The 25,942-nt window shown below is 47.1% G+C and overlaps 1 protein-coding gene and 1 non-coding gene across 7 annotated transcripts in view; both read right to left on the bottom strand.

The window, feature by feature from the left end:
* Nucleotides 1-721: 721 nt before the first annotated feature.
* LOC142566388 (uncharacterized) overlaps nt 722-25,942 on the bottom strand; it is an 88,860-nt gene continuing 63,639 nt past the window's right edge. The window contains exons 2-5 of one of the 6 annotated variants that reach the window (XM_075677356.1): nt 22,531-22,638; nt 21,213-21,282; nt 3,023-3,060; nt 725-1,038 (exon numbers count right to left, since the gene is read on the bottom strand). In XM_075677356.1, coding sequence (XP_075533471.1) covers nt 936-1,038; nt 3,023-3,060; nt 21,213-21,282; nt 22,531-22,544 — 225 coding nt within the window. In that variant the 5' untranslated portion in view covers nt 22,545-22,638 and the 3' untranslated portion in view covers nt 725-935. Of the gene's footprint in view, nt 1,039-3,022; nt 3,061-7,207; nt 7,319-21,212; nt 21,296-22,530; nt 22,639-25,942 lie in introns of all 6 variants that reach the window. The other 5 variants (XM_075677354.1, XM_075677357.1, XR_012825050.1 and 2 more) reach the window with 5 other exon arrangements.
* On the bottom strand, nt 25,458-25,532 carry TRNAS-GGA (transfer RNA serine (anticodon GGA)). The gene has a single exon. It is a non-coding gene; the product is annotated as a tRNA-Ser (tRNA).

Raw genomic sequence — 25,942 nt, 5'->3', positions numbered from 1 at the left:
TTAATCAGGTATGCTATACATGTTTTTTATCTAACATTTTCGTATACATCTCCCTACTCTTGCTTTTTTGTTTTCTTCAAAATATACCTTGTATACCGCTAGCTATGACTGTCAGAGATCCGGTCGTATCAATCTCTTCCATGCTTTTTTTCCATCAATACTCTAAACGTCTGTTGCTTATCTCGACTGCTCCCTGGTTGACGCTTCCGTCCACTTTAAGCGCTTCTGGAAGGCTTATGCTACCCACGGTCCTCAGTGGGTGAATAAATCCCTTCGCATTCCGCTAGAATGTGAGTGGTCTTTGAATTTTCGCTGCAGCATACAGATGCCTCGTCTAGTCCCGAATATTTGCTCCGGTATGTTTTTGTCCTTATATAGGCAACCGGCTCGAGCCTCAAATAGCAAGGCACATGCCCTCTGTGTTATCGTACAGATTTTCCCTTCCAAGTTCTTTTTTCTCATTCTTGTTGACCTCCACGGTCCTTTTTGTTTCCATTCTTTGCCTCCAATTGAGTGTCTCTGTTTCTCTGACTTTCTGATGACCTCCTGGTTGTCTATTTCCAGTTTCAATTGGACGCGCGCTACTCTGGCGCCATCTCGTAGCCATCGTCGCCACAAAGCCCGCTGTGAGCGGCAGTGTACGCTTTCGCCATACCCTCCTCCTGCGCTTTTCTCCTCACGCTCTCTTCTTCGCTATCGCAGTCCTTCATCCACGCTACGCGTTCGCTCTTTCATCCTTTTGCTGCGCTCGTTCGCTCGGTTACGGAGACGCCGAGGGACGACGGCGACGCTCGCCGCAGGAACGGGCGCCTGCTGCGCTCTCTAAAAAAAGAAAAAGAGAGAGAGAGAGAGAACTTTATTCGGTCCATTAAGGGTTCAGCGTTCGGTCTTCGTCTTCATCGCTGCAGACGCTTGACCTTAGCAGGGTTGGGCCCCTAGTCCAGGGCTCCACTGGGCCGCGCTGCTTCGCTTGCGTGCTGCACCATTGCCCTTTGGGCGGCGAGCTGACGCCGATACACCCGTGGAGACGCAACTTTACTGCAACAGTTAGTACATTTTTTACCATTGGTGTAAACGATGCATTTCTGTTTTCAGTGATCGTGAGTGACATAAAGCGCTAACGTACTAGCGGTGCTGCGAGGAGCGAAAAAGTATATATATATATATATATATATATATATATATATATATATATATATATATATATATATATATATATATATATATATATATATATATATCACTCTGCTTTTTTTTGTTCCCCCGCAATCTGTGTGAGTATCGATGTCACCGTGACTTTATGGCTGCAGTTGCCACGAGGCACAGTGCCAAGGATTACTTGCACGTGCATGTGGCGGCACAAGCCGCCACTCACTCTGATGTTTAGAAATCCGCTGGTTCGACCAATTCATATCATCCCACATGATGCTTTGCGCATAAAAGTAGCTTTTCAGTCGATAAATGCATGGCGTCCTGGTCATTTATCGCAGTTTATCATTTAGGTCGCGGGCTCAAACCCGGCCGTGGCCGCTGCAATCTGACAACGGCAAAACACAATGAACAAAATAATGAAAAAAGAAAGCCCGTTTCGCCCGAAGACGAAGCATTGAAAGCGATAGCAAGGTTTCGCGCTGCGCTCGAGCTCAATTCGCACGGCTAAAAAATAAATTAACTTCTGTGGTCTTACATGCCAAGACCACGATTTGATTATGAGGCACGCCATAGTGGGGGACTCCGCATTAATTTTGTCCACCCGGGTTTCTTTAACGTGCACCCAAACCTAAGTACACGGGTGTTTTCGCAGCCATCGAAATGCTGTGGCCGGGATTCCATCCCGCGACCTCGTGCTTAGCGGCCCAACATCACAGCCACTAAGCAGCCACGGTGAGTCTTCGCACAGTGCCATGACAATACGCGGAGGCGACGTGGTGCGACGCAGCACGCAAGACAACTGCTGTTGCGCAACACGCCTTGGCAGGCGTGTTACACCGGACTCCTGGCGTGTTACAACGCCGGCCCGATGAGGAACGCCGCCAGCGGCGTTACCGGCGTCGCACCTCGGCGTTGCACGAGATGAGAGCTACGGAAGCCCGTCAGCGTTTTTAGCGGCCAACAGATTGGACAGATTTAGCTTGACCGTCACATGCAGACCAGCATATGCACCTCAGCCATGTCGTGCACACAGCTGCTCAGCCGGTGTGTGCGCGCTCACGTCAGCAGCGGAACCCGGCCGAGCTTGGCTTCGTCGCTTTTGCAGCCAAACGCGCGGAGGCGCCGTCGACACCGTGACCGCACGACGGCGGTGGCGCCGACGGACCGAACGCGCCTTGAGTGCCCGCCATAATTTCTATCCAAATCAGACGCTCGCGTACACCGTGCTTTGGGCGCGCGTGAAACAACGCCAGGAGTTCAGAATTAATCCCGAGTACCCCCTCTATTCGTCGTCCCTCATAACCCACTGCGCTGGTTCGGGACGTTAAAGACCACAATTTAATTGTTTGCATGCCACAGTTACATTTAACGAATTTATTTACTTCCCAACCGAAATTTCCCGTTTCTATTTTTAATGCGGTATCATTCTGGGGTCATCTTGCTCCACAACAATACCCGTCCCCATGTCGCTGATGTGGTTAACACAAAACTGGCAAAGTTGAAGTGGGAAACGGTGCAACATCCGCCATACAGCCCAGACCTGTCGCTTTGCAATTCCCACATTTTGGGGCATTTGAAGAAACAGCTCGAGGCAACCAGATTCGTGTCGGACGATAACGTGAAATAGTCAGTTACAGACTTTTTGAAGCAGCTACCCAAGGAGTTTTATGAGACGGGAATCACGCGACTCTTTATAATCAATGGGACAAGTGTCTACATGCTCATGGAGACTACTTTTAAATAAAGTACCCCGTTGGTCATTTCTTCGCGTTGACTCACTTTCATTTGCCTCGCCCTCGTATATTTTGCAGAGCTCCTGCTTTTTATATGTTCTCTTTGTTGTGACTATAATTTCGGTGGAATTACTCACAATACACGACCGGTGGCAGCTGCTCCTAGCGCAGTACGCTGTAACAAAGGACAGCGTCATTGAGATTTTTCGCTGGCCGTTGGATATGTACAAAAATGTAAACAAGGTTCTTTAATGACAAAGTTTCATTAAATTATTCATGCTCAACTTGTTCATTTCATGGCCTTTAGATTATTCATATCAGCGGCATGCACTGCTTTGCTGGTTTCAAACTGATATAGTTCTAAAGTTCGCGTGATATTTTCTTTACTTATTAAATAGACAGAAAAGATGGAAGCACTGACATCGGTTATTTCGGGCACAATTGTTGAGACATACGAGTATATTCGTTTATGACAAAAAATACATATTTTACTTCTCTTGACAGTGCGTATATAGCGTTCAAGAATTCGTTTGCAGCATCTTCTGCAATGGCAACGCAGTCATTATTCATGTATTTGATTCCTCGACAAATTCTGTAAGGAAGAGGCCGAGCTGCAATGCCAGTCAGGAGCGCGGTCGCGCCAACACACTGCGCCACCTGCTTGCTCTTGGCGCCTGCTCTCGAAAACGCGCAGCAAGGCGTGAAATTGCTCTGTCGACGGCTAACCCTGCCTTCGTCCCTAGCGATTAAGTGCAAGGAAGACGAAAATATGCGTTTGCGTCTATAGTCAACGTTTCTGGCAAATTTACGAGCCGTCAGTTATGTCCGCGCTGTGGCGCACTATCTGGCGATGCGTGCGTATATTTCTGTTCGCCCTAGCGAGTATTCCGAAACGATCAGCTTCGCGGTTTTGTCACCTTTTCTTACAGCATTGGGCAAGTGAGCAGGGTGCCTTGTGCAGCGCACGCCGCACTTATCGCGGCGGTCGTCAAACGCACTCGTTTAGCGTTTGCGGCGTAGCGGCGTTTCTAATGCTGCGGCGTGTCGCATTTTAATGAACCAGCGAACGCTATCAGAGATCAATACCGCGCGTCTGCGAAACTGATAGCAAGGCGGTAAAACTGAAGCGCAATTCCCAAGTCCTTCGCGGGGCAGTAAATGGGTGCACGCAATAAACTTTTATATAGTTGAATGTTACAGTTTTCGTAATACTATGAGTGAACTTTTCTTTCCTGTAGCAGAAGACTAGCTGCTCATGTTAAATGTATTGCTGAATATCACGCTGAAGTAAGGGACTATATTCTTGCGCTATGAAAAAAAGAGGCTGAACATTTGGCAAAATAAAGACGTAATAACCAACGAGACTGGTTAAGATGACGTACCTCAGCAGACTATATCGCGCGCATAAATCGCTTTGCAGCACAAACATGCAGTACCACGGAGGTCACCCTCGGAGCTGTGCATGGTTTATCAGGCAGTCCCGAATGGTATGCAGAGGCCTTGTCGGCGCTGCCAACAAATTGTCAGTGTATAGTTTTATTAAGGCCAAAATCGTCGTTCAGTCGACCTTGAGCGAAAACGCGTCGACGACACGAAAGGTACAAAAAGGTTACGAAACCTCGACCTTTGGTGGGAGGTGAACTCACGACCATTGGTACGAGTCAAACCCACGATCTTTGGTCGAAGTCGAACCGTCAGCCTTCGGTGTCAATTAAGGTGAAGTTAGTTAATATTGGTTAATTAAGGCACTAGAACCCATGACCTTGCGTGAGAGTCGAACCTTCCACCTTTGGAATTAAGAGGGCTGACTAAGGGAATTAAGAGGATGACTAAGCGAATTAAGAGGGATGTGTACGCCATGTGTCCGTCTTTGATGCATCAGCACTTGGCCTTCCCCTTGAAGTCGCTTTAGGGATAGCATAAGAGACCCTGTGAATTTGTTTGATCTTCTTTCAATTAAACTTGTATTTTTACTGTGGGCTTTCGAATAAAACGAGTTGTTATACACGCTTTAGGCTGTCCTTGTGCCCCGTTTCTGCTCGTTTCATTTTTTTCCTCTGCAGCTCCAGAAACCACAACATAAATGTTCCAACTCTGTAGCTCGCATTCAAGCGTTGCAAGCAGATTTTTCTCATTGGCATGCTCATATACGCGTATACGCATGCTCCCCATTGTGGCATGCCTCACTTGCGTATTTGAGCTCATCAGACAGTGTGGCTGCTCTTTCAATATAGTATGCACACGATTGGGGTCAGTCTTTCGATGGGGATCGGCTACTGAACGATCTAGCAGTGTGCGGTCGTATACCCGTAAAAATAATCACAAGTCTATAAAATATTGATAGTGGAGCAGTGTCGGTGCTGTGAACGCTGCTTTCCGAAACACTCGAAACACTTTCCGAAACACTTTCCGAAACTTTCCGAAACCTGACAGATCTCAAGCGCGAACGGTTTTCCCGCCTCCCGTCTTGGTGATAAAACATAAAACAATTTCTTGAGCCTGTTTATGTGCAGTCAATTTCGCAAAACTTCGTATTAAAATCCTCCTGTCTTGTAACACAGTATAGAAGCAGTCTATATGCCCGTATAATTTGAAAGAGCGCAGGTTTGGGCATGTTGGTATTCCATAACTTTCAGGTTTTTAGCGTACGAAAAGGCGCGAGAGACAAGGGTACGACGCGGACACAGCGCTAACTGTACCGCTTCGTAGAATAAAACAATTATTGGAAGTTAGCGCTGTGTCCGCGCCGTACCACTGTCTCCCGCCCCTTTCGTGCGCTAAAAAACTAAAAGCCCATATAATGCATATATACTCTTGCTAGAGATGGTACTGTATAACGAAGTGATGCATGCAACAAATGTGCTCTTTTGCCTTTGCTGTTATCCGCCGCAGCGGCCGCATTTAGATGGGCGTGGGGAGGGGGGGGGGGAATGCGAAAAACGCTCGTGTGTGCCGTTTATAGGGTGCACATTGAAAAAACGTCAAGTGGGTACAGTTAATCCGGAGCGCTCCACTAGAACACGTCCCTCATAATCCCCTGTGCCGTTTTTTTTGGGGGGGGGACGTTAAACCCTACAGTTAAATTTATTTGCATTTGCTCTTATTCGTTAAGCGAACATAATGCGGGAACATCGGCTGCAGCTGGGTCGGTCATCCCAGAATAACAGCTCAGAAATGAAAGAAACAAAAATGTCAAAGCCCCATGGAGAGATGTTGCAAGAGGACGAATAGCCGACGGGGGATAAAATTCACTGTAAGCGCATACTTCCGTCGACTAAGCAAGCGACGATGCACAGATTATGTCCCAAAAATGTCAGCATAAACGTTTTTGAAAGAAAACATAAAATGGGGCCTTATACTTCAGGATGCAGTCATAATTGTGTCGCATCGTTAACGTAAATCCTCACGGGGTTCTGGACTGAGGGCTCCATCCACGACCGAGGCCTCCCAGCGGGGTGCGTCCCAATGCGTTATTGTACGATTAATGTATTTTTTCCTCTCTCCCTCTCTGTCTCTCAGCTTATGTTTATCATCCACCCACCTTGGTAATGGAAGTTCTGCTAAGCTGGAGGTCGCACGGTCGGTTCGTTACTGCAATGGTTGTTCTAAGGCTGGTGCGAACAAAGAGTGTATATGCCTCATAGTGCAAAAAAGGGGCAAGGCGTGCAGACACGGACACAAGAGAAGTGGACAACACTTCTTACCTCTTTTTTTTTGCATTATAAATCCTTACCAACTACCTCAGCTTTCTGTCGTCCTATGCCTCATAGGTTCACGTGCAGGAATCTCTCAAACAGTCCGTAAACTAATCCGCCGAGCAACACGGTGTTGTGCGTTGCTTCGGAACGCGGATCCTTAACTCATTCTACCATGCCGGTTTTAGCCATCTTTTTTTGGTAACTTTAGTTTCTGAATGATGAGCTTAAACCCGATTTCTGTCCGACCAATTGCCTTTGGAAAACACAGCCGTCAAATGGCAGAGTTACATAAAAGTGTCGCTGTAACTTCGAAGTCTAGGATATTTGCCTAGGATGAACGCTAATGGCTCTTTGATAAGCATAAAAAGAAAAAAAGAAAAACATTCTGGAGTGGCACACTTTTGGTGCCATACCTCATTTGAAAATGTGAAATTTATCATGGGTGCTTGACACTTGGTCTGTGGGCGACCGCTAGATGTGGGCCTTCTAAAAGCGGCGATGTTTGGCCAGCGGAGAAACAAGTTGGTGCGGAAGCTGGAACGCTCTCTCTGACCGTGATGACCCAACGCGGACCTCCGCTAGACAAATCAAAATGGATCAAATAGGCAACGTCTGCTTCCTCACCATTGGTAGAAATTCTTGACATTTTTTTTTTCTTCAATTCGCACCCTCTGCCACGTACCACACGGCGCAGTGTGGTGTACACCACTATAAGGACGCCAAGATAAGAAAATCCTGCGATAACACTAACAAGAACGTAGATTAGTGTGTTCGATAAATCGATAAACGTATAATCATGAATAGTGCAATAAAGAAAAAAAGAAGGATAGCGCACTGTTTTAAGAATCGACATGGATAACTCCAATGATACCCGCGTTATCGGAAAGCTAGATCTATGCGAGGGCAAACTGCCTGAGCAGCGCGCGCGTGCGACCACCACTTGATCAACGCGGACACATCTGCATGTGATGTCACTTCTTTGTGATCTTTCTGTCCACGCGTTAAAAACTACATATATGACTGGGGAGAAACTCCAGTGGGCTTTGCGACGCGCTGTTTAAATATCGAAAACAGAGTCTATGCTATAGCTACTTCATACATATCCAGATTCATGCAGGTTTTTACTTATTCTTTGTTCTTTTTTTTTTCTGCGCAAATTTTGACGGATCTCAAAAAACCATGGTGTAAATCGTGCATATGTTTGGAAGAAAACTTTGGTCTCGAAAAACGCTTCCACAGCATGTGTGATGCACAGCTATGCACGTAGAATCTATTTTTTTGCGCTATACATTCCAGTTCGTAGCTTCTGCGATTAGATATTAGCGAAAAACGGCGTTTCAGCAGCATTTTCTTAGATTACGACCGCTATACAATGCCTCTTTGTTCATTTTGAGCAGCGCAGCACATACAATAAATTCCGAATTCCTTCTAACGTCCTAGCAAACTCTGTCGCGACATTATTGTTGCGTTTAAAAATAAGCAGGTCGATGAGGCATAATGCAGGGGCTGCATGTGAGAAACGCTTTAGTCGAAGGGGGAGAATTAATTTGCCCCGCCGGAGAAACGTGAAACCAAGGCTCACGTTTAGGAGTTTTGATGAACTAGGTGATCCGCATTCGATGGTAAAATGGCTAAGGAAATAGAAATAGAAATAATTTTTACCTCAGAAGAAACAAAATTAAATGAAAGTGGTCAATCACGTATTTTGTGTCTGCTACAGAGCGGATAATTAAATCAAAATGAGAAATTAGCATCGACACAGCGCCCGTTTCAAATGGATCAACTCGGTCAATTGTCAGACGTTAAATAAGCTGTATACGTGGCTTCACACGTGAGCAGCATTCTCTTGGCAAGCAAAGATGTGAAACGTAAGGTGCAAGATGTTTTCTTGGAGCTACGCTTAATGAACTCATTCCCGAATGTAATGTATGCTTTATAGGTAAAAAATAAAGGGGTGGGGGGAGAGGCGGCGGGTTTGTCGAGTATATTTGTCACTGAATTTGTCGAATTCGAGAAATGCGTCTCCAAGAAGTCCGATTTCTCCCTGGTCTTGGCAAAAAAAGAATTCCACATTTTCATCCCTGCATTCTCGAAAACGAAATGTACACAAAAATGAACTATTATTCGAGTAAACCAGTAAGAGTTTCTACTTTTGCAGCGTCTACTTCACAACATTTCATTTCGTTGTCATGATCATGCGGCTGTGTATTCAAGGTTCGAGCAGTATTTCTAGAGTGTACGCGACGCGTACGATTTAATTCGAACGTTTCAGCGTATGCTGAAACACCTGTTATCCAAAAACTTTAGCAAAGCATTGTGAGCTAAAGGAAATATGCGTACGCTCAGGGCCATGATTAAATTGCTTTGATGTTTGCATAAATGAATGATACATCTACTTCAAACTTGTAGACTCCATATAGCCCCTGCGAAAGCGTCACGGTATAAAAATGGTATAGCACGAGTGGAAAAATCACTTTGCAATTAAAGATGTCTAGTCTACAGAATTCGTGTTAACTTTGCATCTGTGTGGCATTGCCTGGGTGGTTTATGGGTCATGCTTCACTCTGAGGTATTCGCTGAAACTCGGTCTGTTGTTCTCAAACAGGCACTTTCATAAAAAACTAAAAAGAAAAGGAAGAAAACGCGGCTATACCGTATGGACACAAGTTGGGACTAAACGAAAAAAGAAAAAAAGACTGTGAGCCCAGTACTCCGTACAGATGGTTAACCAGTGAAGCTGAAACGTGCGGCACCGGTGTCTATCACTGGGTAAACCCCGATGGTTCATTAAAGTCTTTCTCAGTTATTGGTTACCTCTTCGTGTTTCTTAGTTAATTACTTAATTAAACAATTAATGATGACGACGAACGCGGGAACAGTGGCACGAGCGCGTTCGCGCGGTAGGGGCGCCAACGAGCCAGCTGTGGAAGAAGACGACAACGCTGGAGCCAATGCTGAAGGTGATTCTTTTTCTACACGCCAACACGACAGTGGGTAAAGTAGTCCTTAACAGCTTCGCTGTCAAAGACGATGCAAAGCTTTCCATTTGTCTTCATTCCCTGTGTGAAAAAGCTGTATACTTTTTCTTTTCGCTTTCTTATTTTTTTCTTATATTTAGGCCAGGCGGCCATGTGATACATCGCGTTTGACACAGTGTCTCGGAAAATCACGCTCCCTGCTTGCGCAAGGCGGTAGACGAGGGGGGGGAAATAAGCGCGTCCTTGCGGGGCTGTGTGTGCTCGCGGGCAGCTGGCGGCTTGTGCCGCAGCAATCGTGGAGCCGGCAGCGGAGATACAAGCTTTCTGATGGAGCGTGACCACTGTCACTCCCTCCCATTCGATGTGCCCCGCTTCAGGCCCCTAGAAAGATGCTCTCGGGTCTGCTCGCAACCGACTCTTATCCCAGCTCTATGACATCGAGCTCAATCAGATTAAGCTCACATGAGCTCGGCCAGCACACATATCGCCGCGTTATTATCGCCGCATTACGCCTTGACTTTTGTGCCAAGCAGCTTGGAGCGCAGAGCGAAATGAAATCTTTCGTTCAACACGAAGCCGGCACTATAGAGAATGCCGGAGTATCGTGCGGCGAACATCGCCAAGTGCTGTGAAGGAGAGCATACGGCCACTACCCGGAAAGAAAGGCTCGCTTTCTGTGTTTTCCTATTTGTATTTTGACTTTTGTCAATGTGTACCTTACCGTCACCTTTCATCTCCTGTAAAATAAAAGCTCCTTGAAGCGAACTCCGACGATTGTGCATCGTTCTTTGAGGCTCCTGCACGTGTGCGGCTGCGCCGCCCAAAATAGTCTCGCGCGGTTGGATGGACAAGTGCGGAACGATCACCGCATTCGCGAAGTAAATCCCCGGGTTTTCGTTATAATTTTCCACACATGAGACGTTCCCCAGAGCCAACAGCGCTGCGGTCGCCAGCGCATTTGAAGTGAAACACATCCTTATACTAAAACAGTCCGAGCCGGGCTGTTAGAATGCAGCTAGCGGTGGGCCACTGACTTCGCAAGGTCTCCTCTTCTGGACGCCACTGATGTCTCACTGTACAGAACACTTTCGACGTCCCCCAGGATGGAGAAGGGTCCAACTCACCCAGGAGTGGCTCTGAGGCACGCACGCCCTCTGTGGGTGTCGGGTATGCCCCGCAAGGTTTGTAGTGCGGGTGCCGAGGCGTGGGCTGATTGATGCTTAAGCTACGTAGGGTGCATTCTATTCTGAAAGCAGGGATCACTGGAGGAAGGAACTGAAAATTCCCTCATTCTAGCTGCGCGTCTGTTTCGCCTCAATTTCCGGCACTTGGATTCCCCAGCGTCGTATAGCAGGTCAGCAGCGCGTGTGGGTTGCACGGAGTGTATAGCTGCATAGCAGAGTTACAGCATAGCATATGCATTAACTCTACTACTTCGTTCTTGGATGTCAAGGGGGCATACGATAATGTATCTCACGAGGCTATCCTCGATGCTCTTGAGATGGTTGGCCTCGGTGGTCGAGTTTTTCAATGGATTTCTCATTATCTTTTTATGAAATCGTTCTTTGTGTGTACCGGCGATGGTCAAACCGCACGACACTATACCTACCGAGGTGTTCCTCAAGGCGGTGTACTAAGCCCCACCCTATTCAACCTCACACTGATTGGTCTCGTTGAACATCTGCCAGCAGCGATCAAGGCATCAATGCACGCAGACGACATATGTATATGGACTTCAGGTGTGACACGTCCTCAGATACGTGCAAGATTTCAAAAAACTGCTACTATGGTCTTGAAATATCGTCAGACAAATGTGCACTGATGGCATTCACTCACAAACCAATGACATCCTATATACGCCATCTCAATAAATAGCCAGATCATTTCTTATGAGAAGACTCCCAGATTTCTTGGCATAATCATTGATAAAGATCTCTCATGGAGTCCACACGTGACCTACTTGAAACAGCGTCTGACAGTAATCTCCAAGCTTTTCAAGTTTTTGGGCGGAAAGACTTGGGGAATGTCAGTTCATGCAATGTTGGAATTGTACAGGGCTCTTTCTCTGGGCTTTTTGAGATACAGTTTGCCCGTACTGACCAACACTTGCCAGACAAATCTTCGTGCTCTACAGGCTATACAAGCGCGGGCTCTCAGGGTTTGTCTTGGTTTGCCAAAATGCACATCGACAGTGGCGACTATTGCAATCGCCCGGGACCAACCCATACAAACACACAGTGCAGTGGAAGTGTTGAGAGTGTACATTAAGCACTTTGCCCGTGCCTGTTCCCATCATCTGGCAACACTAGCGTCAGAAACGCCGCAGGCATCATTTTGTACCACGATTTCGGATTATTACAACCGCCTTCCATCAGGCTTCACCCACGCAACTAAGCCATCGATTCCTCCATGACGTTTGGCTCGACCTGCAGTCACGGCCAACGCTAACACACGTGACTCCTGAAAGAAAAAAATGAATGAACTGCACTTGAACACGTCAATACTGAACTGCAGGAAACAAGCGGATAATGGGAATGACTTCGTATGTTGTGAATCCACGTATCGTCGATATATAGACTTATAGACGAAAACCCTATTCGGCGAGCAAACACGAAATTTCGACAATTTCCTCTTGTCGCTTATTAAGCCCATAACAGCGCGACAAAAATCTGACATGTTCTTTCTCAAAGGCGTGTTGAGAACGCGTGGGACAAACGAATTAGGTTTTTGAGAGAGGAAATCATTTAATGTTCAACCTTAACAACTGGCATCATTTCTTCACTAGGACCTTTCGACGTGCACCAAATCAGTGCAAAATTGAAAAACAAAAGAAAGAAGAAGGAGAGAGAGAGAGCAAAGAAAAAGCTGGTCACCATCCGTCGCCCAGTTGGAAAAAATCCGAAGTGACCTATAAGCGTCACCAAATGCGGCTTTAGTCAAAGTTGGACCCCTTTCCGCGACCAGTATAACATTCAGCCCTCTCCCCCCCCCCCCCTAAAATAAAGTGGTACCTAAGAGTAACGTCTGAAGTTTTGTAAAGTGTCGCCAAAGCTCGGCGCTCGAGCGTTTTTGTATTCCGCTCCCAGCAGCGGGCGCCGCTGTCGCGAATCGAACCAGCGACCTCGTGGTCGACAGCAGAATGTGGCAATCTCTGAACCGCTGTGGCGGGGGTATTACTTGTGAGCTGATAAATCCGTAACTGGCTCGCGTGACCACGAAGACAAGTGCCCAGGTCGAAATGTCTTTGGCGCCGGAGTTCTCATCCCTTGTGCTCAACTACTGGTAATAACTTTTCGCCAGGATCATGCGACTCGAATGCTTCCATTGACGTGCATGCCTTGCTTCATGGTCGCGAGCGCTCGGCGTTTTTTAAAGATATATGTATACAGATAAATGTCAATCATGCCTTTCGCTGGGTATATATCGCACTTCGCTGGACCCGCGACGATGTCTCGGTGGATACATGGCGTTCTGGTACTGAACGCGATGTCGTGGCTTCGATTCCCAGCCGCGCCGGCCACATTTCAATATGTGTTAAATTCCAACAAAAGATCGTGTACTTAAATTTAAGTACATGAAAAAGAACCGGAGGTGGCGAAATTAATCTGTATTGCGGTGGCTCCCCCCGCAGTACGGTGGCCATCACAGCCGCGCTGTACAGCTTGGGAACGCTAAACCTCCCATTCGCTGGAAGTATAAGTAAATGTCTGGAAAAAAACGTTCGTTCTAATCACCATTTGATACCATTACTACCAGCAGTTTAGCATTTGGAAAATACTGGTTCGGGCAGCAGTCATCAATCGGCACTTTAAATTACAAGTTTTTTTCCCCATAATCTGGCTAGGACATCACCCGAAAATAATTACTGACAAGTGCCTTGTTTTCTTTTTTTTTCTTTATTTACACTGTAAAATGTTCAGATAATAATCAAACACTGCAGGCGTCTCAATTTGCTCTGGAGAGCCTCCCACGGACATATATGTACCTATGTTGCCAACGTACCTAAGGGTTAATCAGTTCTCACCGCGCTATGAGTTCGATCGAGCTAGCAGTCGTATATGCAGAGACATTGAGGACGTAACCAACGCTGGCAGAAGCGTTTTGACAAACCCATTGATTCCATGGAATTCGTCGAGAAGGATGTCGCTTCGGCGCTACTGCACAACTTCTTGCGCAAGATCTATGATTACGCACCATGGCAGAAATGACAGCTTTTAATCTACAGGAAGCTCGAAATCGCACCCGTGCGCCGATCCGCAATCTACGAAGAGCAGGGGCGCTGTATCAAACCCGTGTGCGTTTCCGAGTCGCACGCGCGCAAGCGGACGGCGATAAGCGCTTTCGGCATTGACCCCTGACGTGCCCCGGACCTTCCCTGGCAGAGAACTCCTCGGCGCCGATGTGCGATACGGACCCGACCCCGCGCCGTGGGCCCGCACCAAGGCTGCTGGCAAGTGCGCGCAGCCTCTGTCGCTTTGAATCGCGTGAACGCGGGAGGAGCGCGCGAAGTGAGTGGCCTGCGTTGTTTCCAACGTTGGTGAGCCACAGCAGACCGCGCAGAAAAGAAAACATTCTCGCCAATGACACCACCGGCGGTTGGAAATGCCTGGTTGCCCGTCATCGGCTATTCACGTGTCTCACGCGGCGCCCTTCCAGGCAGCCTTCTCCGCTCACCTTTCGTACTTTTTTTTTTCATCCGTGATGAATTTGCTGTCTTCTGTTTACCTGCCGGTGTCCACCTGTTGCGGTACTCATGTTCCTGACGCAATGATGATTTGCTACGAAACCCGACTTGCGCAGCGGTGTAAACAGGACTTCGAAGACGCAGTGTACTCGTTTTCCTTCCTTGACGTTTTCGACTACGGAAGAGTGCGTCATGATTTCATACACACATGTTCAGTTAATGCACAATATTTTTCTTTTGCGTCGCCAGTCTTGACGTACTACATTCGCATGTTTACGGAATATACACATATTTCTTGCAATCGCTCAGGTATTTCTCCCCCGTTAGCCACCCCACGGACAAAACAGCCGTCTATAAAGATAGCATCTCAGGGCAGTCACGAGCGTATGAGGAATTTCGCAGAGATTGCGCCATGAAATGGCACACGAACAAAGAAAAAGAAAGTCAAGGCTGAACCCAAAAGTGAAAAGCACCTGGGCACGCATGGTATACGGGAGACTATGTTCCTCGGAGCGTTTGCCGCAGTCGTTGATACGCTCTCGATAAGGACACACGACGAGTACCAGGGCAAGGCGGCTCGAACGTGTCGGCGATAAACCAGGGCTGGTGTGGATGAAAAGGGCCGCATTTACGCGTGTGATAGGCGCCACCGGTACAAAGGTGGCGGATTGCGCGCGCGTCGCAATATAACCGTCCGAATGCCGGCGCGAACCGGTTGCACGAGGGCGCCTAGAGCCTGCGAAATCAAATGGGCAGCCCGACAAATGTTGGAGTGATGCCGATTTGTCTCCACCCTGTCCCCATTTATGTATTTTGCCTTCTTGGCTCCGGGATTGGAGAGTTCGCCGGAGTGGTGTCCAGAGAATGCCGACCTTTTACGCAAGTCAAACCTTGCGGAGGTCGCTATCCGCTGACACAAACCTTCTCGTTCTGCAATCTTTGGCTAACAGAAGATACTAGATTATCGCCTGCGTGTCAAACAGGCACTCGCAAGCTCCGGGAACTGCACTATCAATGTGCGAAAGAAAACACTGCGCATGCATTTTGGCTGATTAGATTGCACGTTTCTTGTATGTATGAGTGCGCGCGCGTGTGTTTGTGTGTCGCGCCCTGCTTAGCTTCTTTGTTGTGTATTTGTTTCTCTTTAGTTTCCTGCCACGTAAAACTGTTAATAGCAGTGCTCAGCACAAGTTCCAAGTCCGCGTCTCTTGAAGACTTGCGGACTTTACAACTCTTTATCAGCCGGAAGCGGATAGCTGGGCATTGAAGGTAGGAAACAAAGCTTGAGAAACAAAAACCAGCTTTATTCACATTTAGTTTTTTTTTCTTAAGCATTCTTGCGTCTCACTTGTCCGGCTCCTCTCAGCACTTATTTTCGTTGACACTCTTGCAGATTCGAAAGTGTTCGCGCTCGGGCAGCCCGTGTTCATTTTTATCGCCCCATATCCTGAGTACACATCTGTACTGATTCAGGTGGTGCCTTGATCATGGCTGCGTGATAAAGGTTGTTATATTGCGGAAACGTCGAAATGTTCTTTGTGAAGGCGTCTTTGTTAAGGTAGCTGCCACATCTACCAAGAACGGATCTATCTATCTATCTATCTATCTATCTATCTATCTATCTATCTATCTATCTATCTATCTATCTATCTATCTATCTATCTATCTATCTATCTATCTATCTATCTATCTATCTATCTATCTATCTATCTATCTATCTATCTATCTAATCGCGAAACCGACCAGACTGCTAATGTTAGCCACTTGCGTCAAGCGTCGCTGTTCTTGCATTTTTTTCGCGGCTGCTCTCTCTAGCGTCCTCCCGCGTTGCGACATCTACGAGGCGTCCAGATAAGCTTTCACGTAATGGGCTCGGTATCCGAGCACAGCGCGAGCTTGGCGCCTCCCACGTTTGCGCCCACAACCGTCCCTCTTTCGTTCACTGCATGCCCCACTTCGTTTGTGGTAAAGGCAGCTGACGCACGCCGATCGCCTGGAGTGCCGCCCGTGTAGCTGCGCAACGCCGCCGAGAAACGGAGCACTCGAGAAGAGGCGTCCCTTGGGCGCGTCCTCTATCGCTTTATCCATCGAGTCGAGAGCGGGCATCCGTGCACAAAAACGTGCACGCGGAGACTTCTTGCATAACCCTGGGCAATATGCAGTCACGCGCCGCTCTCACAGATAAGCCTTCAAAGCTGAGTGCGATGAAACAGACCCACTGTAACATATACCGCTCGGTGCCGTTGCGTATGGAAGCACGGGCGGAGACATTCGTATAGGGTCCATCCTGCGCCGCCTAGAAGGTGCTGCAAGGCCATAGGCACCAAACTCCCGCTGAACTGAGCGTTTAACATTTACAGCTTGCAAGAAAAGAAAATGCGGCGGGCTTTATTAAATGTTTCAAGACTGCGCCTCATTTGCCGGCCTATCTTGATGCGCTTCAGCTATAGAGAGTTATTCCTTTCATTTTTTTTTTTTGTGGTAGGTATAATCAAAAGATGATGCGCACAGGAAAAGGGAGGTGGTGGGGGGTAGCTTTTAAAATTGCTGAAATTTTTCACGGACTTGGGAGCGCTTTCTTTACCGTAAACTGGGAAATCTATTCTAACGCTGTGGGCCTCGCTATGCAACGGGAAGCGAACGCGGAGTTCGCGCTATAACAACTGAAATGTGTGCAAAGCTTGTGGATCTTTCCAGGGAAAAAAGAAAGAAGCACATTGGACACGATAGGGATGAGTAACACAATCAAGTCTTGACAAGCTTCTTGGGAAGGGTCGCCGCCACGCCATATAGATGCTTGCACCGTTCCCGTGAAACAAAGTGAGTCATATACGCGCGCGTCATTAAATTGCAAGCCTAATTGTGTATAAATACTGGCCGCGTGCTAGACGGAGAGCGGAACACGTCAGCATCAGGTCTACTGATGCCTCTTAAAGGGCCCCTCACCAGGTCTGGCCATTTGAGCTGACCAGCGCAGAGCATGCAATGCGCGCCAACGATCGTGTCTGCTAAATATTACTTCGCTACGCGCCGCGGAAAGATCTTATAAATTACTATATTTAGACGAAAAGTGAGAATGAGAAAATAGTAGAGCAAGACGAAAAACTCCCGATACAGCTTTCTGTTGCTCAATACGTGCTACATGAAACTGTTTTTCCGAGCGTGAAAGAAGCCCGCGAATATATGCAAAGTGCCTCGAGCGGCCAGTTGCGCGGCAATTTTGCGTGCATTCGCGAGCTTCTTTCGCGCTTGGAAAAGCACTTTCTTGTAGCACTTATTGAGCAACCAAAAGCTGTATCGGGAGTTCTTCGTGTAGCTCTACATTTCACTCACTGACAATTGTCATCTAATCTTAATAATTTACCAGTTTATTAACTAATTAAGACTAATTATCTAATTATGCGGAATGAAAAAAAGGAATTGAGTATCTCCAAGAGACGGAAAACAAAATAACCTTGGTTCTGTCCTGCTACGTGCATGCTGCGCGCTACGTGCATGCTACGGCATGTGCATGTTTTTAAAGTTGGCTCAAGTTACGTGCACATGGGACACCCTGTATATTACTATAGGGGGCTTCCTTTAGTAATGCAGCATGTTCAAGTAGGCAGTCATTCATACACTTTCTGTTTCCTCAATATAGCATCGAGTGTTCGTGAGCTGACTCTCACACACTTGTGTGCGGAATTTCGGCAATGAAGCATTTCGTTGTTAGCGGTTCTTTTTTGTATCCTGTATCGTGATGTTACGCTGTCTTTTGACCAAGATTACTTATTGTTATTAATTAGGTGTATTTAACTCGTTCAACTCGCGTTGTTCTCGCGTGCCTCGATCTGTGTTCGTGTACCGCGGCAGAACATTCATGTTCCACGTGGAGGCCATGCAAACCCAACCGCATGGTTCGGCGCTGCTGGATTCCGACCAAGAAGGGAAGGAGACTGCTCCGTTGCTAAGCTGCGTCACCCTTCACGCACCTCTTTCGCTGCGGCAACCATGGTGTTATTACAAGAGCACCGCTCTTGGGCCGCAGGTCATCAAGGTCGTTTCCGCTGAAATAATCTGCGCGATCCTCACGCTGAAACGGCGACTTCCGCATGAAGAGCGCCGTGGACGCTCCCTTTAGGTGCGTTATCGGCGACGACATTTTCCTTTGTCAGTGATTACGCCACTGAACAGACAATAAACAGCATATAATACGCGAGCAATTGATTATGGGGGGGGGGGGGGGGGAGCCAGAAAAGCGAACAACGCGTATGATATTTAGGAACGCCTATTATTTCGTTGTCATTTCCTTCGCGATATATAGTGTTGTGAACAAACGTGCGAAAAAAAATTTCAGGCTGAACTCATCTACGATGATGACCCAAGTGTGCGAATAGCCGAAACGTGTCGTGTATGAGGCGTGTACACTGCAACCGGGCTCCGCTCTCGCGTTGAACACGCTGCGCTCCCTGGCGGTGCCGCCGTGAACTGCGACCATACCAAGTGGCACATACACGGTGACCCAAGTTGCAAGGGTGTCAAAGAGGTTAAGTTGAAAATGGGCTATTTTTAGGGATTCTCAAGCAGCACTCGCATCACTAAAAAGTATATATAAAAACATTGTCACGTGGCAGTGACGGTGAAGAAAGCAGCAATACGGTGCAATACAAAACTAGCTTTTATTGGGCGAACCTGTGCCCACAAAAACAGGCTACACTTATAGCACAACGATAGCGGCGAACACGGTCGGCGATCGTCGGAAATCTGATCAGCGGGTCAAACGCGTCGGCTCTTATACAGCAGTCGTCGAATGTTCCAGACTAATCGTTCGGACCCGCGTGCCTTCCACAACGTTCTACACCATTCGAGTCAGGTGATGAAATCAGATAACATAAGGTTTGGCGACAACAGACAGCGGATAGAAGCATCGATAACTTTCCAGAAACTTCGGATACATGCAGGCGCGTCCCACGCTGTGCGATTACATTTGTTAGGCGGCGAAACGTGGTTTCCCGATAAAGATAAGTACACGTGTCAATATGTTGAATGCATATTTACTGTGCGAAACGCCGATAAAGCTCACAATAGCAAGGGCGAAGAATCGCGTTGTATAGCGTTTCAGTGGATACCAGGTCGCTGCCCTGAAAACATTGCAGCGGATGCACCGGTGAATGGGGCGCACGACAACGAAGGAACATTAAACACTCCTAGTTGACGTAGTGAAAACCGCTTAATCCTGAGACAGTTATATGGAACCAGGGTTTGGGTACGGGCTAGTTGGTATTCCATTGCAAACATCACTTACAGCGCGTACATAGACAAGGACCAAAAGAACGACGAAGACACGCGCTGATTTCTTCCACCTGATTTTTATTTCGAGTAACACGCATATATACCAAGACACTAAGACAAAAGCGGCCCCCGCCCCCTTAAAGCACGAAACCGGAGTGAGTATGCATTCCAAATTCAAAGGAACCATGACCGCCTCCTAAAGATGAACGAGTGCGCATGTGCGACCTCAGAAAAGCGAGTTCTTTATCTGTTAATGTAATTGACGGCTTACTAACCGAGTCATCTTCAGCGATCGCTGCTGCTTCAATGATAAGTCTAGTGTTTTCATTAGGATGCCTAGCTAAGATACTGTTTTTCTTTTTCAAATAGCAAAGTACAGCCGCATTATGTGCAATGGACACCTAGAAACCTTTCCCGCCATTTGCGCACTTTATTGCTATGTTCTTGCGATCTAACATTGAGACATCTACCTGTCTGCCCTATATAAGACCGACCGCATTTCAGGGGTATCTTGTACACTACAACTACACCTTTCGAACAATCTGTATACTTTTTTCTATCATTGATACTGCAAGACCTACTAAATTTCCCTAGCAATAGGATCAGTTCTGACGCAAAGCTGTGCAAGTTTTTTTTTTTTTTGAGCAGAGAAAAAAAAAACATCGGATACCTGCTCTTTGTCCTATTTTCTTAAGGTTGTGGGAGATCCCATGAACGTACGGGATAACATCTGTTTTGTTTCTTCGTCCTGTACCTGAGGCTCAATGCTGTGACGATCGGTGCTTAACTTACTACGCAAGTTCGAGACTGAGACAAGAAGGTTGCTCGGGTACCCTGCCGCCCTCAACAGAGCGATCTGCGAACTGAAACTGGGTTCTATCAAATGACAACAAGATTTTGTTAGTGCATTATGCAAGCAAGCATGAACGATACCTCTCTTAACCAGTTTTGAATGGGCGGATGCATAGGATGATAGAGGCTTATTGGCACGCGGTTCATACATCCAGCATACATGATGCCGGGCAAAAGATAAATTCCAATCTAAAAAACTAAGGGATTCATTCTGAAGCTCATGTGTGAGTCTGAGCGGAGTTAAGCATTCTTCAAACAGATCCAACATTTGACGAACAGAGGCCGCCACACAACTGTCCTAACAATCAAATAGAATTTAAAAAATCATCCACATAACGGAAGGCTTTTTTCGATTTTTGTACTGCCCAGCCGTGGCATGACGTTCATGTCTAGGTAAGCCAAAAATAAATCGCTCAACAAGGGAGCTATACAAGACCTTATACACATGCCGCTTTTTTTGAAGAAAAACATTCCCATTCCATTGGGCGAAGATTGATGAAAGGCAAAGTTGAAGCAATTTTATAAAATCTGAAACGGACACACCACATTCATCTTGGAACGCAACAGCACCAAAACTGCAATGGTGCGCTTGGCTTCGTCATTCTTTTGGTCCTTGTCTATGTACGCGCTGTAAAGGATGTTTGCAACAGTTATACGGTCGTCTCAGCAAAAATACCTAGTTTAATCAACAGACTAAGAGTTCCGAGTTATTCTTTAGACACCCACGTATAAAATTTTCAGTTTAGCCAAAACTGAGCGACAACATAAAATTTCAGACACTACTACACCTCCTACGACTTGGCACAGCATAAACGGGGCACCTGTTGTGCAAGATTAAACGTACCCCTATAGTCCGCAGTGCTCTTGTGGCGATCCTGACGAAGATGTGCACCACGAGTGGCCAAGACACAAAACTGCAAGAGGAAACTTGAGGGCAGGTTTAATGCTATTAGATCGACAACCATTTACCCTAAATAAATATATTTGGTCGATGGCCAACAGCTAGTTATGTAGGTCAAGCGCTAGTTTCATTGAGGAAACCCTATAATAGCGACTATAATATGAAAAAAAGTAATAATAATAAACCGGTAGCTGAGATTATGGTTTGTTAGTGTAACCTGGCCGAAACCCCAATTTAGCAGGCATACTCAAGTTTGGGTCTGACCAAGGTCCTGTAAAGTTGAAGCTTCACAGTATAGTACAGTGGCGCGTGAGAAGTTCAGACGCGAAAAGCCTAACATGCGATTAGCGTTGTTCATTATATAATTAAAAAAAATTAAATTATGGGGTTTTACGTGACAAAACCAATTTCTGATTATGAGGCACGCCGTAGTGGAGGACTCCGGAAATTTCGACCACCTGGGGTTCTTTAACGTGCACCTAAATCTAAATACATGGGTGTTTTCACATTTCGCCCCGATCGAAATGCGACCGCCGTGGCCGGGATTCGTTCCCGCGACCTCATGCTCAGCAGCCCAACACCATAGCCACTGAGCAACTACGGCGGGTCATTATATAATTAACATGAAAAGTCTACGATAGATTCCGGGTTATAATGATACCGATATATATGTAAGGAGTCACGGCTGTTAGAGGTGCGTTATCAAGAGTTTAATCGGCAGGATTAGTAGAGTAAGGCAGTCGCGAAATGCGCACATTTTTACACTTGTTAACATTAAGTTTCTTTAGCCAATGAGAACACCAGCTGGAAATACTATCAAGGTGAGTCTGTAATGCCGTACGCTCACAGCGGTTAGAATTTATGCGGTATATTACACAATCATCAGCAAACAACTTTATAGAAGAACAGACTTGGGTAGGAAGAACTTTAATGTATATGAGGAAAAGTAGCGGTCCTAAAACGAACCCCTGAACACCTCCGAGGTTGCTTGAGCAAAAACAGGATCGTGACCGTTAGCCGAAACTGATTGAAAGCGGTTAGAAAGAAAACACTTAGTCCAACATAAAAGATTAGCATCGACGTTCACCCTCTCAAGCTTGAGAAAGAGTAACTGATGTGGTACTGGAGCGGGGGGGGGGGGGGATCAAATGCCTTACCAAAATATAAATCTAGAATCTAGTTTTGCCTAGCGTGGAGATTTTCAGCTGCAGCGTTTAATTGCCAGGTTTTATGCTTTGGATGTGGAAGGATACCATCTTACGGCCAGCTGCACATGTCCCAGCCCGATGTGCGTAGCCAGCGTGGCAAGACTCGCGATTACTCCGCTGACTGACATTCCATCCCCGATTGCTGATGTCCTCTTCTTTTACTGAGAGAGAGAGAGAGAGAGAGAGAGAGAGATACAAGCTTAAATTATATGCTGGAGATGTTAGCCTGGCTGATCGCCTAATGTGCTACTACAGGCATAGAGTTTCCTACAATATTACTAGAGGGAACTCTGACGCTGCAATCGTTCAGTCGCCATGGGAATGATGGGTAGCACACGGATTTGTCTGATCTTCGTGCTTTTGGATTCAGACATTCTTCTGGCTTTGTTTATTACGCTTTATTTGCTTTTTATTGTCCTACCATTTCAGAGCAATCTATACTTTTCTAAGTGCAGAAGACTGCGAACAAGCACAGTCGCAACTAATTGCAGCGGTTATGCCTGTCGAGGTGGCCAAATCGAAACGCGCCAAGCGTCTCAACGCGCTGGCTCGCCCGCGAGAAGATCGTCATATGCCGCTGTCGATGCATGCGTCCGTGGCGCAATGGTTTCCTTGGACAGTTTTACTTGGGCGTCCGCAACCATCCACGTACGCAGTGCGCGAGGCTTGCGTACGCGGAGAAGCGCGTGCGCACGAAACGGCAATAGTTGGCCGGATGCAAAAGTTGTGAAGTAGGAGCCGGTAGTTTGCTACTCAGCGCAGCCAAACGTCAGCTATACTGAAACTGTGCAGCCAATATTAGCCGCCACGGAGTCAAACCTCAAGCCGTAGTCATATCTTCGGCGGTAGCCATATCAAAAGATGCACTCGCGTGGACACGCAAGAACGTCTCGCAAAGCCCGCAGCGACCGCTACGCAGTTTCTAAAAGGCTGCGGACGCACGCAGGAGACCGTGCGCGCTCATCCGTACTACGCATGCACACGCATGCCATGCGGGCTTCCTGCGTACGCAGAGCTCTTGCGGACGCCCAATTAAAACTGGCTACTATCAAGCTTCTGCGCTAGAGGTCCGTTCTTCGAACTCTTCCAGCGGACAATTTCAGTAATCTTTGTTTAATTATTTATTGCACATTACTTTGTTGAAAAAGACGAGTTTACAATGTCACGAAACCGTTGGGAGCAAAAAGGACGAAATTTAGGCAAATCCATGTACTACCCATTATTCACGTGGTGACTGAAGCATCTCACTTGCAGCTCCCGTAACACTATGTATGTCTAGCGCCAGAGTTCCCTCTAGTAATTATTGCATGAAGCTCTATGACTCCAGCTGCTGGGTGATGATTATGATATATAAAGTGATAAACACTCAACAGCCCCCACAGTCACACACACACATATACACTATATATATATTTACAAAGTTTAGTTAAGGCTTGTGGCCCGCAAGAACATCAACAGTGCTTTCGTGGCGCGTAACGCGCAGGTGGTGCTTTGCCATGAGCTGAGAATCTACTGTAGCTAATTCCAAGATCGATTCGCGTTGCAGGTGTAGTGCAGCCTTGAAAGACTGTCTCTCTAACAAGGGCAGCAGTTACATAGAACATGTTGCAGGTTATCAGGGGCTTTACATTCGGAGCACATTGGCGAGTCCGTCAGTTCAATCTTGCACTTGAAGTAGTTCGTGTAAACCACGTTGAGTCTGATGCGGTGAAGGCATGTTTGGTCTTGCCTAGTGAGGCCTCGCGGCATATAAAAGTCACAAGATAGATCTGTTCCATATAGGAATCCGTAGCGATAGCTTGCATCTGTCCAGAGGGATCGCTGTAAACGCCAAGCGTGTGCAGATACCAGTGTCACCCGCCGTGATTGCTCAGTGGCTATGGTGTTGGGCTGCTGAGCACGAGGTCGCGTGATTGAACCCCGGCCACGGCGGCTGAATTTCGATGAGGGCGAAATGCGCAAACGCCCGTGTACTTATATGTAGGTGCACGTTAAAGAACCCCAGGTGGTCAAAATTTCCGGAGTCCTCCACTACGGCGTGCCTCATAATCGGAAAGTGGTTTTGGCGCGTAAAACCCCGTAATTTTTCTTAGATACCAGTGTCGCCGCATCTTTTCTTCAGACAGCTATCTGGACAATTTTTGTCGAAGTGTCGTGTCCAGCTTCGGCAGCAGAGTCAGCCTGGACGCTGCCTTGTATACCGCATTGGCCGGGTAACGATGCACTACAGCACAACGCTGTGATGCAGTTAGCAGGCTTTGATGCATAGGCGTCTGATGTTCATGACAAGTTGTTCCTGCGTGCCTGTTGACTTCAGGAACTGTATGGTCGCTCTTGGGTCAGTGAGGATTATCCAAGACAGCTCTCTGGTCCACGATTTAAACAAAACGTGCCCGCAGTGCGGCTAGTTTAGTGGATGTATATAGCTGAAGTACAGTGACTGAGTGTGGCAGAGATGGCAACACTCGCAGGAGGAATCCGCACACCTGTGGCAGATGACGTACGCGCGCAACGAGACCATCAGTGTAAATATGACGGTGAGCCCTGTAGCTGGCGTTAATATGCTCAAGATATGTCAGGGCTGGCTCGGGAGCATTTATCTTGCTCCTCAACCCAGTCACTGAAGTCACAATTGACCAGAAAGGAAATTTACATGGTGGCTCCATCGGCATAGAAGGGCTTTGATAATTCGCCGGGAGCAAGCTCCGCACCACAGGACCACTGCCTTAAGCAATCCGATGACCCGACAAAGCGAATATCAACTCGAAGAAACTCCTGGTGAAGAAGCACTGGAACCGATAGGCTTCTGCTTTCTGCAAGGGTTCCTACACTTGATGTCTTTTTCAGCAGGCCGAGGTACACATTCAAATATTTTGCTTGAATAAAGGGAAAATGAGACATCCACCCGTTCGTAGCAATTGCTACAAAGGAAACCCATACGGGTTCCTCGAAAGAAAAGCCTCATAGTTGAAGAAAAATTCGTCCTGGTCCGGGACTCGAACCCGGGACCACCGCCTTTCCGGGGCAGCCGCTCTACCATCTGAGCTAACCAGGCGGCTAGCAGAACTTTGTTGACCATAGCTTGTTCATGAGAAGGAGATTTTCCCTTTATTCATTGCTTCTCTCCACCTTGCGAGTTTCCGCAGAACTACTACGTCAAATATTTTGCTTGTGTACCAGTGAGCGCTTGTATGTTGGTCGGGAAATTCCCTGTAGCATAGGAAGGCTGTATCGCAGGATACATTCACAGAGAGCCGTAAACATGCGTAGCAGAGCCTTCACGGAGCAGCGACTTAGTAGTGTCGCATGATAGAATGCGTAAGATGCGCGCGTATGACCTCATTTTTTCCCCTTTAATATTCGAACATAAGGTGTCCACGTAATTAGTCTGTCGACTGTAGCTCGTTCGCGATCATGCTGTAATGATGTGACGAGTGACTAACAGTGTCGTGGCACGAAGTGTGC

The sequence above is a fragment of the Dermacentor variabilis genome, unplaced genomic scaffold (assembly GCF_050947875.1).
Source record: "Dermacentor variabilis isolate Ectoservices unplaced genomic scaffold, ASM5094787v1 scaffold_12, whole genome shotgun sequence".
Classification (NCBI taxonomy): Eukaryota; Metazoa; Arthropoda; class Arachnida; order Ixodida; family Ixodidae; genus Dermacentor; species Dermacentor variabilis.
The sequence above is the reverse complement of the archived record's forward strand: the minus strand, read 5'-3'. Positions and strand labels throughout refer to the sequence as shown.